We start from the raw sequence: 12,987 nt of genomic DNA, 5'->3' as shown, positions 1-12,987 counted from the left end.
TTGTACAGTAAAGAGTCAACAAGGCCTAGACTCTGTTCCTGGTTCTGTCTTTGAAGTTATGTGTCTTTGGGAAGTCATTTCAGCATTCGAGCCTCAATTCCCTCATCTTTAAGGTATAACTGATGATACCAGCTTGCCTACCTCACAGGGTTTATTGAAAGGATTAATGGTCATGAACATTATTTTTAAATTATAAAGAGTGCTGCAAAATAAATTACACAATCATAAGTTACATTCTTATGTATTTGTTGAATTTTAAAATAAAAGTTGTTCAGCACTTAGATGAAATGCTGAACAACTCCACATAAGTGTAAAACGACCCTTTCCCTTTAAAAAACAGGGGAAAGAGAAGCATAATCAGCACAAAGCAGGTCTGACTTGACTTTTTCATCAATCCAGAAAGATATTGCTGTTATCCCCATTTTACAAATGAGAGCAGTGCGGTCCAAAGAATTTGTCCAAGAACACAAGCTCTTAAAAGTCCAGGCCTGGGACACTTCCCAAAGTTTCAACATGTCAACCTTTTTTTTTTTAGAAACGGGGTCTCCCTTTGTTGCCCATGCCGGTGTCAAACTCCTGGTCTCAAGTTATTCTCCCGTCTAGGCCTCCCAAGATGCTGCGATGTCAGGCTTGAGGCCCCAAGCCCGGTGCAGTTGACAAATTTAAAACCACCAAGCCCCTGGCCTCTGGGGCCGCCTTTCCTCTGGAAGCTCCGCCTCTCGGCACGGGCGGGGCTGGACGAGGCTTTAACTCCGCCCCGTGACGCTTTAGACCACGCCCCCGGCGCCCCACCTCTCGCGGGATCTCTCGGGAGGACAGACGGGGTCAGGGCCGATCATGGCGGCTGAGGAGGCTGATGTGGATATCGAAGGGGACGTGGTGGCAGCGGCGGAACAACCAGGGTGAGGCGTAGAGACTGGGTGTCGCCGGGACAGGGAGGGGCGCGGATGCGAGGAGAGGGCCCTGAAAAGGCGGCAGGTCAGGCAGATGACAAAGGGGCAGAGGACTGCCGGGCTAGGGTCCCCTGTGGGCCGGGAGGCGCCGCCCGCCGGCTTGTCCCGAGCCCAGCTGGCGGGTACCTGGGGTTCAGGTGCTCAGGTTTCGCTCTCACTTCGTACTGGGGTGCCGTCAGGGCACCGATTTCGCCTACTACATTGCGCTTGCTCCAACAATTAGATCCCCTCTTCAATTTCCTCCACTTCAGAATGTCCCTGGAAGCTCCCCGACAACAACTAGGATAAGGGCGGCCCCGCACGAGACTGGAGCTCAGGGACCCTCGTCGCGAACCGTGTGACCTTGGGCGAGTCGTTTCATCCTTTCTCCCACGTAGGGGTAATGGTAAACAGCTTCCTGAGCGGCCGCTTGACCTAGAGGGAAGGGACCGGATTTTAGAGTTGGACGTTCTGGGTTTTCCATCTGCATTTGCTGTCTCTCTCAGCTACTCGCGTGTGACCTTGGGCAAGACACTTAACTTGTCTGAGCGTCAGACTGCTCCTGTGTAAACTGAGAATCGTGTTGTGTGTACCTCGCAAGGTTGTGAGGATCCAGCGCAATCATGACAGGATATGCTTTGGCAAACGCAAAGGGCTCTGCCAATGTGCTTCTTGCTACCCGGTTACCCTCGGGGACGGCATTGTGAGGATCAATTGAGGGCTGGCTATTTAATACCGATTCCTTCCAAATAGGCCGGTGTGGTTTGAAACGGAACCTCCTTTGACATCTTGCTTTCCGAGTAAGAAGTGGGTCTCCTTTCAGTAATGGAAGGAGGCCTAGACTGGCCATGAAGCAGAAGACCTGAGTTCTAAACTCAACCGGCTTTTGTCGTTTATTACTTTCTCAGAACTCAGTTAGGTTGAACCATAGGGAATTGCCCGTATCAAACCGTTTCTGATCTGTAAAGTGGCAGTTCCGTGTCTTTCAGCCTAATATTAGGGCCTCTGTGGACTGGGGAGAAGAGTACCAACCCAGCCCATGAGGACACTAAGGTAGTGTGTTTGAAAGTGTCTCGGGAACTCTAAGGCGCTATAAAAATGTGATGCGTAATTAAGCATGTATAGTCATTCTCTCTCAAATTTTTAGACAAAGCAGTCCAAAGCTATGCAGATGAGAGGGAGCCTTTACTAGCAATAATTGTTGACTTCCATATGGTGTTTAAATTTTGACTAAGTGCTTTGCATGCTTGATTTAATTTACTTTTCACAAGTCAATGAAATAGGTGGGTAGGGATACTTAGCTGCAGTCCAGAAAGAAATGTACTTGACCCTGGCAACACTAAAGATCACCTTAGGGCATTGGCTCTATACTTCTTCCATAGGCTTATCTTAATATTCTGGTTGTTTTAAATTTTTCTCCCTTTTCTCTTTTTCTTTCTTTTCTCTTCCTGTTTTACTTGAGCCTAGGTCTAGCTGTGGCATTTGTGGTAATCTTAGTCTCATACAAGCCAGGTTATAAAAATTACTAATTCCTGATGGTTCTCATTTTATACAGCTCCAAGGAGCATCATTAACATTATATTCTGGTGAATGGTGGCCCATGGTGTTAAGGCTCCAATCATATTGAATTTAGTGTAAGCAGTACCCTCTGAAATGTGTAGTTACAGATGCTGTACATGAGGGCTCAAACCTGTAATCCCAGTATTTTGGGAGGTCAAGGCAGGAGGACTGCTTGAACCCAAGAGTGCAAGACCAGCCTAGGCGATGTAGCAAGACCTCATCTCTACAAAAAAAAAATCAAGAAATTAGCTGGTGGTGGCACACACTTGTATTTTCAGCTACTTGGGAGCTGAGATGGAAGGATCACCTGAGCCCAGGAGGTTGAGGCTGTGGTGAGCCATGATCATGCCACTGCTCTCCAGCCTGGGCGACAGAGCAAGATCCCAACTTAAAAAAATAAAATCAATTTAAAAAAAGAAAAAAATGAAATGTATAGTTACAGCTGGTAAACGACATCTGTGAAACCCTTGAGGATTATTTTAAAACACACTTTTATGCACTTGCTAAGTGCTAGATACTAAAGTTGGAACATGATATTGAAACTTTTCCATTTCCTTTCTACTTCTACTACTCCGTCTTAAGCTTCTTTTCTTCTGTTTGTTCTTTAAATCATGGTGTTGCAGAGGGTTTTATCATAGGACTTTTGTTCACTGACTGTACAGTCCCTTGGTGATACCACCTCTAAAGATTTCAATTTCTGTTTGCTGGATTGAACCATATGAAATTTTGTCAATGTTTGACCGTTTTTGACCTGCTTGCTGATGTTTCCCAAATCTGTTACCAACCTAGATCTCTCTCCTGCACTTCAGATCCATTTATCCAATTCTCAAAGCCTGTCTGCACTTGGATGTCCCACAAGCACCTCAATTTCAGCTTATAAACTTTCACCACCACTGCCTCTCCACTGTTTCCTAGTTCAAAAAATGGCACCTGTATCCACCCAGTCACCCAAAGCACAGACCTAAACTTCATCACTTTTCCTTACCTCCCTCCTTCTGCTCCTCTTTCTTATGATTTATTTAGGTCCTGTTGATTCTGTCTAAATATCCTCTCAAACATATTCTCTTCTTTCTCTTCACACTACTTGCTCCCTAGGAATAAGCTGCAGTACCCTTTCTCTAGTATTTTTTTGCGACCCCCCCCCCCCCGCTTGCTAGTATTTTTATAATCATTCTCTCTTACCTGTTCCTTGTCTCCTTGGCACCCTTTTATTCTTTCCTGAAGTTAGTCTTTTTTTTTTTTTTTTTTACATTCAAATCCTTCTTTGAGTATCTTTGTTTTGGTTCTTCCATTTAGTTTATTTTTTTTTCTTTTTATGAGTGGTGTGGTATTGATGGTGGTTTTTATGATTTAGATATGGCTAAAAGATTTCATTGCAAAGCTGAATTCTAGTCACGTGGATACCCATCAGCAGAAACTGATCATGGTCACAGAGCATGTTGTGGTTGTTGCTTTGGAGTATTTTTTTTTTTTTTCGTGTTATTCACTTAACTTCTCAGTGGGTTTTATGATAAAATCTTCAGTCCTTAACTACTAGAGACCTGTGTGATCATTCCCCACCCACGTTGCTCATTCAGTTATTGAACAAATATTGATTGCCAAAATCCTGGATATATAGCAATGATCAAAACAAAGTCCCTTCCCGCATTGAACTAACATTCTTGTTGGAGGAGTCAGACACAAACCTATAGGTATGTCAAATGGAGATAAGTGAGAAAGATGAAGGAGGGTGGGTGAATGGCTTGTCAGCTTTGTCTCTTACACTTTCCCAGAAAAATTATAAGGTCAGAAACTATAGAACTTCAGAGGTGGTATAAATATAATGAAAGACAGTATTTGAAAAAGGGAAAAACAGCAAAATTGGCAACAGGTAGAATGTGGGTTTTGAAGAAAAAAAGGCAGGTTCAGATTTCTGGCTTGTGCACCTAGGGAGAAGGAGGTGCTGTTGACTGAGACAGGGAACAATGAAAGAGTAACACATTCAGAACAAAAGGTGATTTCAGGTGTAAGCATGTTAATTTGTGTACCTTTGCAGTTGTCGGTAGATATCCAGATGCATGCTCTAGAGTATGGTTGTTGCTGATTCTTCTTATTGAGGAATACTGTGTGAAAAAATTTCTGTAGTGAACTTGACATGTTAGCAGTTCCACCTCCTGTACTCTTGACAGACCTAGTTATTTGAGCAAAAGTTTCCTTGTGCTGATACAAGTCTCAAAATCCTTTATTTAGCTGTTCTGGTAGTTTCTTCCAGATCAGAGTTGACATTCAAATTTAAACCTATTTGCCATTAGCAACTTAGAAGTTATTGCTTTTAGTTCATTGTAGACAATTGTATTGTAACCAGTCTAGGATTAATTAAATATTCAAATTTGTAAACTTTGTTGATAGGTTTTTGCCATCTTAGAAGTACAAAATTCTTATCACTAGATTAGGTCTAGAAAAAGTCAACAACTTACATAGGAAACTATAACTTCAAGATATACAAAAGCAGAATATTAAATTTATATCATGGATTGGATCCCACAAAAGTTAAATTATTCAGCTTTTTCAAAATGAGATAAGGGATGTAACTTTAAAGCGTTCTTACTAGTTCTGTGAAAAGAGTGAGAATTAACAAAATTTGATCCTCCACAGACATAGAAAAGCCCCAAATTTATCAAATTTATTTTTTTAATTATATGAGTTGTTATTAACATCACATTAAAAAAAAATCTCTTCATCATACTTTCCTTTGAGTATTTTCTGTTTTGGTTCTTCTATCTAGTATTTCGGTTTTTGGTTTTTGTTTTTTCCATTTTATGGGTGGTGGTTTTTATGATTTAGATATAGCTAAAAGATTTAATTGCAAAGTTGAATTCCTCTGTACCTATGGATACTCATCAGCAGAAACTGCATATTGGTTCATGTTCACAGAGCATGTTGTGGTTGCTGCTTTGAGTATTTTTTTCCTCGTGAAATTGTTTACTTTGTTTAACAAAGAAGTGAACAGTCAGACTTGATGTTTAGCAATTAAGATATGGTAGCTTAGGGCTATTATGTATTTTGCAGGCCAAAGAGATAGAGCAGGCCTTTCTGCAATGTTAAATCTGTTTGTTCAGGGGAAAAGGGAGCTAAATATTGCTTGGCACCTGCAACCTTCCAGACATTGTGCCATGTGAGTTAACACCCATTAAGTGGTATAATATCACTTATATGTTCATTTTCATAATTATTACAGAAGCAATGAAAGTACAGCATCAGTTTTACAACAAGATCACTATCTTGATTCATCATGGAGAACTGAAAATGGCCTTATTGTAAGTATTTAAGAAACTGTTAGGTGCATTAAACTGTTACTCATTTCCCAGAGTGCCTTTTCAAAAAAACTTAGTGCTAGTTCTCAACAATCACAGATGTATTATGTTGAAACCTTTTTCTTACTTTAAAAATAAAAACCTCTTCTTTCTTTTGGCTTTGAAAAATGGCCTATTGAGAAACAAGTTTGGAGCCAGCTAGATTTGGATACAGATCCTTACTCTATCATTTCTCAGATTTGTGAACCTGTTTCATTGACCGAGATAGGGAACAATGGAAAAGTAACACCTAAAAAGATTTCTTCACCTAAAAAAAATGGGAATTATTACAGGGTTTCTTTCTTCATTTAGCAGTTACTTATCGAGTACTTACTGCTTGCCAGTCACTAGACCAAATTTGAGGGGTGCGACTATAATAATGACATGGTCCTTCTCTCAAGGAGTTTGTATTCTAAAGGGGGGTTAGGTGGTAAACAAGTAGACAAACTAGTTATGGATTTCGAAGGAAATAAGCAAGATGCTGATTGAGAGTACTAGGGTGGAGATCCTACTTACTTTAAGTTGTTGGTGAGGGAAACTCTGAAGTGAGATTTAAGTTGGGGGAAAAAGGGTAGACACATGAAGAGTTGAGAGAAAAAAATTTAAACAGAAGCAACAGCAAGTGCAGAAGTTCTGGTTGAAGACCAGTATCCAGAATATGATGGGAAAGGGAGGAGTGACAGCATGTGACCAGGTTGGAGAAGCAGGGTAGAACTCTACCATATAGGCTTATGTGTTAGATTGTGTTAAAGTGTTTAAATTTTATTATAAATGCAACATTTCATATAAGTTATATATATTTATTCAGATTAGTCAATTAGCTTCTATAAAATTCCTTTTTGGTACTATGGTAGAGATTAGATTGGAGAAGAGTGGAATCAAAGAGACCATTTGGGAAACATTTGCAGATTTGAAGCAAGATTTGATGATGGGGTCTTGGCTTGAGTTGGTGGCAGAAGAGATAGAGTAGGTAGATTTGACTTATATTTTGAAGGTGGAACTGGTTTATAGTTTGAATGTGGGGAGTGAGGGAAGACTCTGCAATGATTCCTGAGTTTCTAGATGGAATAACTGAGTAGTTAGTAGTGCCTTTTATAAAGTTAGGAGGCAGGGAGAGAAGCAGGTAGACGTGATGGTGAGTTCTGTTTTGGATATGTTAAGTTTAAGAAGCCAATCAGATATCCAAGTAGAAGTCTTGAGTAGGCAGTTGGATATAACAGTCTAGAGCTCGGAGAAGAGAATGAGTTGAAGATTTTTAACTCTGTCAGTTGAAAATGAGTGTGATCATTCATAGAGATTGTGGCTGAAGGAAAAAAGAGAATTACAGTGAGTTTTGGAAATAAGCAAAGTGTCTGATGCCTAATAAATAGTTCCTCATACATGCTGGCCATTTTCACTTCCATCATGGGTAGAGAGATGAACCTTGGAATCCAGCAGATGTGGGTGTAAGGTCTCTGCTCGTCCATTTAAATAGCTAGTAGTGCTGTGAATGCATCTGTGAAGTATTAATGCTTGTCTCAGTATTACCATGGGAATCAAAGATATGTCTGTGTGCTCAATAAATGGTAGCTGCTATTATTTGTAATTATCATCTTATGTATCGTTATTTAACAAACAGAAAATAATGTCAAAAAACAATAAATAAAAAGAAAAATATTTACTCCTTTTTAATAGCCTTGGACCCTGGATAACACCATCAGTGAAGAGAACAGAGCTGTTATTGAGAAAATGTTGTTGGAAGAAGAGTATCCTTTAATGATTATGAGGAAAGTAAGGGTTTCAGGGTTAAAAAAATCTGTAAATACAAAAGTCACAAGAGGCCACTGTTTACTAGTTGGATTTTATTCAGCCCCAGATTACTATTATAGTATCATGTTTCCTGTGCATTTAGAGTCCAGCACTTCGTTCCTCAGTTGTTTTACTAAGTCTGAGATCTAACTCCATATTTTTGAGTATTTGTTGTTAGCCAACTTTTTATGATATTTGAATATTGACTATAAATGATAGAATAATTAAGTAATTTAGAGCCCTAAATCCAGGCTTCTATTTTCAATGTTATATAAGGTGAAACACAGAGAATTATCATAGATGAACCCCATTTAGGCTTTCTTATTCTCTAACTCTCCCAAACGTTGCAGTTAAAATCTAGATTATTGCTTGAATTTACAATTTTCAGGTAGCCTTGTTTAAAACTAAAGCAGATGAAATTAATTTTAATAATCTATATTATTTAACCCAGTATATTTTAAATATTCTCATTTTGATTTTTAATCATTATAAAAACATTGAGATATTTTACGTTCTTTGCTTCATACTACATCTTTGAAATCCATTGTGTTTTATACTTATGGTACATCCCAGTTCATGCAAACCATGTTTCAGATGCTCAAAAGTCACACATGTGGTTAATGGCCACTGCGTAATTCTAGATAAATGAACACTTAAGTAGTCACTGGTTCACTTCCAGATATGGAAGAAAGCAAATAGTGAGAATAAGTTACATGTAAGCATTCAGAGGATAGGAATAGTGTTTTCTTATATCTTTATCCTCAGCACCTAGTACCTAGCATAGTACCTGACATACATAGTATACCGTCGGTAAGTATTTGTTAAATGAATAATATTTCAGAGTAATCTAACAGTATATAAAGTTTTAAGGACTTAAGAGGGAGGCTCCCTGGTAGATTTAATGTGAATATTTGCTACTTTTATTAGGGTAGATAAGATCTCTGAACTCTTCTGTTACCTTTAGAAATATGGAAACAGGCTGGGAATGGTGGTTCATGCTTGTAATCCCAATGCTTTTGAGAGGATGAAGCAGGAGAACTACTTGAGGATAGAAGCTTGAAAGCATCCTGGGCCACAGAACGAGGTCCCATCTACAAAAAAATTTAAAAATTAGCCAAGTGTGGTAACTCACGCAAATAGTTGCAACTAGTTGGGAGGCTGAGGTATGAGGGTCACTTGAGCCCAGGAATTCGAGGCTGTAATGTGCTATGATCATTCCACTGCACTCTAGCCTGGGTAACAAAGCGAGACCCTGTCTCTAAGGTAATAAAATATGGCCAGGCGTGGTGGCTCATGCCTATAATCCCAACACTTTAGGTGAGAGGATTGTGTGAACCCAGGATTTCAAGACCAGCCTGAGCAACATAGTGAGACCCTGTCTCTTCAGAAAGAAAAAACAAAATACAGACATATTACCAAATTGCCTTGGACAGCCAACCAGTTTCATCCATTACATTCTCCATATGTCTTGGAAAAAAGATTTAAATATTGGGACTATGTTTTCTCTTAGTCACTTCTAATAGGGAAGATAAGGGAAATTAGCATTTATGTAGCTCATATTTGTGTAGGCTCTGTGTTATTTGATTTTACATGTAATTAATCTATGTAACAACCCTGTAAAGTGTACACAGTTTTAATGTGCTTGTTACAGACCTGGAAAGTGCTTTGAGAGAAATTGGTTTAACTTGATTATGTAACGTTTATTTAAGTCACATAAAAATTATATGACCTTAACATTGTTTTAAAAAGTTTCCTTAATAATTACACAGGTATTATTTATCTAAAAAATCACTACCAGAAAAATTCTGGCTTGATCAAAAGGAAGATGATAAAAAGCACTTAAAGAGGTAAAATCAATGTGTAATATTTTTAAAAGTCTGGACTGTACTTTGAGAAACTTGACACACTTCCTTATTCTTTTTTTTTCATGTGGTGCAGTCTACAGAAGACAGCAAAAATCATGTATGTACTTATGTTTTATATTTTAAAACCCTTTTTGATCAGTTAAAAATTACAGGAGTTTTTGTTGTTGTTTTTAATTATAGTTGGCTTGTGGAAAAGCCCTCTTGAACTGGGTTTATACCAAAACATAAAGTAAATAAAAAAAGAAGTTTTTTTGTACAGATGTGGGAATGCCACAGGTATAATTTTATGATGTTATTTATTTGCTAGAATTTCTTGTATGGCCCTACATAGACAATTTCATCAGATTGTGGAAAATAAGGTTTTTGGAATTTATGGGGAAATTTTAAGAATCTGTTCAGATTTATTTGATTTCTATTGCTCTGTCAATTTTTGTTTCAACAAAATTTTTATTTGATTTGTGGCTTTCAAAAACTATCTAGAGAAATGAGCTATTTAAAAAATGTCCATTCCCTGTAGTTGAAAAATGTTGATGTTATTCAACATTTATAACTTGAAAGTTTTTGATCCCTTAAAGGGTGGATTTACATATTTGCAGTTGTCTAAGCACTTGAGCACTGAGCAGGCTTTAGCTTTTATATTTTGCTCAATAAACAGCAAAATGAAGTTAACAGAAGGATTGATCACTTGCTTAAATTAAATTAGTAAGCTTTATCACTATATTTTGTTTTTCATTTCTTGAGATAATGAATTTTAAAAGTAATAAATGTAATGTCGTCTTTTTTTAAACTTTTTTTCTGGCTCAGTATTTACATGGGTTTGCATAAAAGAATCAAAGAGATAATATTTCTGGAACCAATTTAAACTCTTACATGCTTTTCAGGATTTAGGAATATATCAATGCCTGCTACTTTGTATCCAGTCTAAGGGAGCCTGTTTGTTCATTATCACATTGACTTCCTTTGATGTCTTCTAGTGTTACCTTCACTCAGACCCAAAGCTTATGTCTTTGGGGACTCCTGTCATCCTGAGCTAGAGACATGTGACAGGGTAAATCTCTCCCCCCAGGTAGAGGCTGCAGCCGTCTTCTTTTTTTGTTTTTTGGTTTTTTTAAATTCTTAGTCTCAAAGTATGGAATTTAGCCCATGGCTGTCTATAACCTTTAGCTGCATAAATATGGAATATTCCATTTCAGAAATTTTTTTGCAATTTCTTTTTCCCCCCTCAGGGCACACTCTCCCACAAAACCAGCCAGTTACTCAGTAAAGTGGACGATAGAAGAAAAAGAACTGTTTGAACAAGGGCTGGTAAATAAAGCAATTTTTAATTTATAGTAAAATGATTCTCAAGGCAAATATTGATTGAGTTATAAGGTTAAATTAATTTTTAGAGGCTATAATCTTCTTTTTAGTTAGTTATAGCACCTTTAGTTTTTTTGTAACTAGAGTAATGATGTTTATATATAGTATATAAGAAAATTCCTTTTAACTTATATCTAAGGTACTAAAATAAATACAGATCTATAGTTTTCTTGGTATTAACAAGATTCAAGAAATTGAACCATATCTGTACACATGACACCATCTACCTGGATTAAAAGGCAAAATTATTTAGTAGTCTGGTGCTTTTTGGCAAAACAAAACAGAAACTTGTGTATTTGAAACTGTCTAGGTGATCAGCTGAATTTTTGTTCAGATATTTGGCATTATATATACAGTCTAAATAGTTCAGTGCATGTGAATGAAAACCAGAACTATTTCTTTTGCACTGAGATCTATTTAAATGCCCATAAACTGCATGACAGGAAAAATATGTATGCCAGTTTTAATTCTGAAAATACACCTTAATATGAAGAAATCTTTAATAAAGTAGTTAGGATTTTTTAAAAATTATCATGACTAGGTTATATCTTTTTTTTTAAACGTGTATGTTATTAAGTATTCTAATTAATTTTGAAATTCTGTATGTTTATATATTGCATAGAATATTTGTATAGTATTTATGTAAGATTTATGAATGCTAATTGAAATATTATTGTTAATATTTCTACAGATAAGAAATAAAAATTAGCCGGGCGTGGTAGCGCACGCCTGTAGTTCCAGCTACTTGGAAGGCTGAGGCGGAAGGATCGCCAGAGCCCAGCAGGTCGAGGCTGCGGTGGCCGGGAGCGGCCACTGCACTCCAGTCTGGGTGACAGAGTGAGACTCCAACTCAAAAAAAAAAAAAAAAAAGAAAGAAGATGTATGTTTGTATTCTAGTTAGTTAGCATCATGACATCCATTTACTCTAATGTTCTTATATAAAATATGTTAACTATCTTGAGGTTTTTAATCTCTTTACAGTTTTTCCTATACTGGGAATATTTTTTATATTGGTATTTCAGTCTATTACATGTTTGTCATTTATATAATCTAATCAATCAGCCATTTATTTAAGATAACTGACAACTGGTGTTTTGCCCCTTACCCAAGGCCAGATATATATATATATATCCATACATATGTAAATTGATTCCCAACATAAGACTCATTTTTTAGATTGTTATTGTTGACATTGGTGATAATTGTGGGGACTACATTTCTATGGCTTGGAATTCAAAAAGTTCCTAAAGTTATAGGGAGGTGCTAAGTCTTTCTCTTACTTTCATCTTAGCCTTCACTTCTGTTTGTCTAAGGTAACCAGTGTCATCTCTTCTTTGTGTTTCTTTGCAAAGACACTTTGTTCATATAGAAGCATTTGTGTACTTATTTATATGGAAGATACATAGACATCTGTCTGTCTACATTAAGAGAGATTTTAAATTTAGAGTGTGTTTTCCCACACAAAAAACATGGAATTATTGGTTGTATTCCCAACCTTTTTAACCCACTGATAAAGTTTGCTTACAGGCTGAATTCTCTTAGTCTTGGGAGAAGGGAATTGTTTGGTACTGAATGATAAAGGAATGTTTTTTCTTCATTTTCCTGGGCATAGGACTGTCCCTTTGTTCTGTTGTGAAATTGGTGAATGTTTTCTTTGCTCCTCTTTATTTATTTATTTATTTTTAGAAACAGGATCTCGTTATGCCGCCCAGGCTTTGAACCCCTGGCCTCAAGTGATCCTCCTGCCTCAGCCTCCTGAGTAGCTGGGACTACAGGCGCGTGCCACTGTGCCCGTCATCTTTGTTCCTCTTGTTAGTGTCCCCTCCCCAATTTTTTTTTTTTTAGTGCCCATATCCCTTACTGCTCAATTACTCACACCTTCCCCAGATCTCTCCTGTCTCCAGAAATGGTCCATGCTACCTACCAAGTTATCTATATACCTTCATCCCACAGTTATCTATTTACCTTTTTCCCACATAAAGATAAGTAGTTCCTCAGTAAGTTGATCTCAGCTAGGTGTTAAGAGCAATCTTAAGCCGGGCTCGGTGGCTCGGCCTGTAATCCCGCGCCTTTGGGAGGCTGAGGTGAGTGGATTGCCTGAGCCCGCAGGTTCGAGACCTGCCTGGGCCAGGCGAGACCTCATCTCTGCAA

General features: G+C 37.9%; 1 protein-coding gene across 2 annotated transcripts in view; it reads left to right on the top strand.

The window, feature by feature from the left end:
- Window positions 1-803: 803 nt before the first annotated feature.
- The window catches only part of MYSM1 (Myb like, SWIRM and MPN domains 1), a 42,971-nt gene continuing 30,787 nt past the window's right edge, over window positions 804-12,987 (top strand). For both annotated transcript variants that reach the window (XR_505260.1, XM_008071972.1), the window contains exons 1-6: window positions 804-902; window positions 5,710-5,788; window positions 7,499-7,569; window positions 9,382-9,459; window positions 9,551-9,574; window positions 10,704-10,782. Coding sequence is in view for 1 of the 2 variants with exons in the window: in XM_008071972.1 (XP_008070163.1) it covers window positions 838-902; window positions 5,710-5,788; window positions 7,499-7,569; window positions 9,382-9,459; window positions 9,551-9,574; window positions 10,704-10,782 (396 nt within the window). In the remaining variant the exon portion in view is untranslated. The remainder of the gene's footprint in view (window positions 903-5,709; window positions 5,789-7,498; window positions 7,570-9,381; window positions 9,460-9,550; window positions 9,575-10,703; window positions 10,783-12,987) is intronic.

Source organism: Carlito syrichta, unplaced genomic scaffold (assembly GCF_000164805.1).
Source record: "Carlito syrichta isolate Samal-C Ts95f unplaced genomic scaffold, Tarsius_syrichta-2.0.1 Scaffold314796, whole genome shotgun sequence".
Lineage (NCBI taxonomy): Eukaryota > Metazoa > Chordata > Mammalia > Primates > Tarsiidae > Carlito > Carlito syrichta.
The sequence above is the reverse complement of the archived record's forward strand: the minus strand, read 5'-3'. Positions and strand labels throughout refer to the sequence as shown.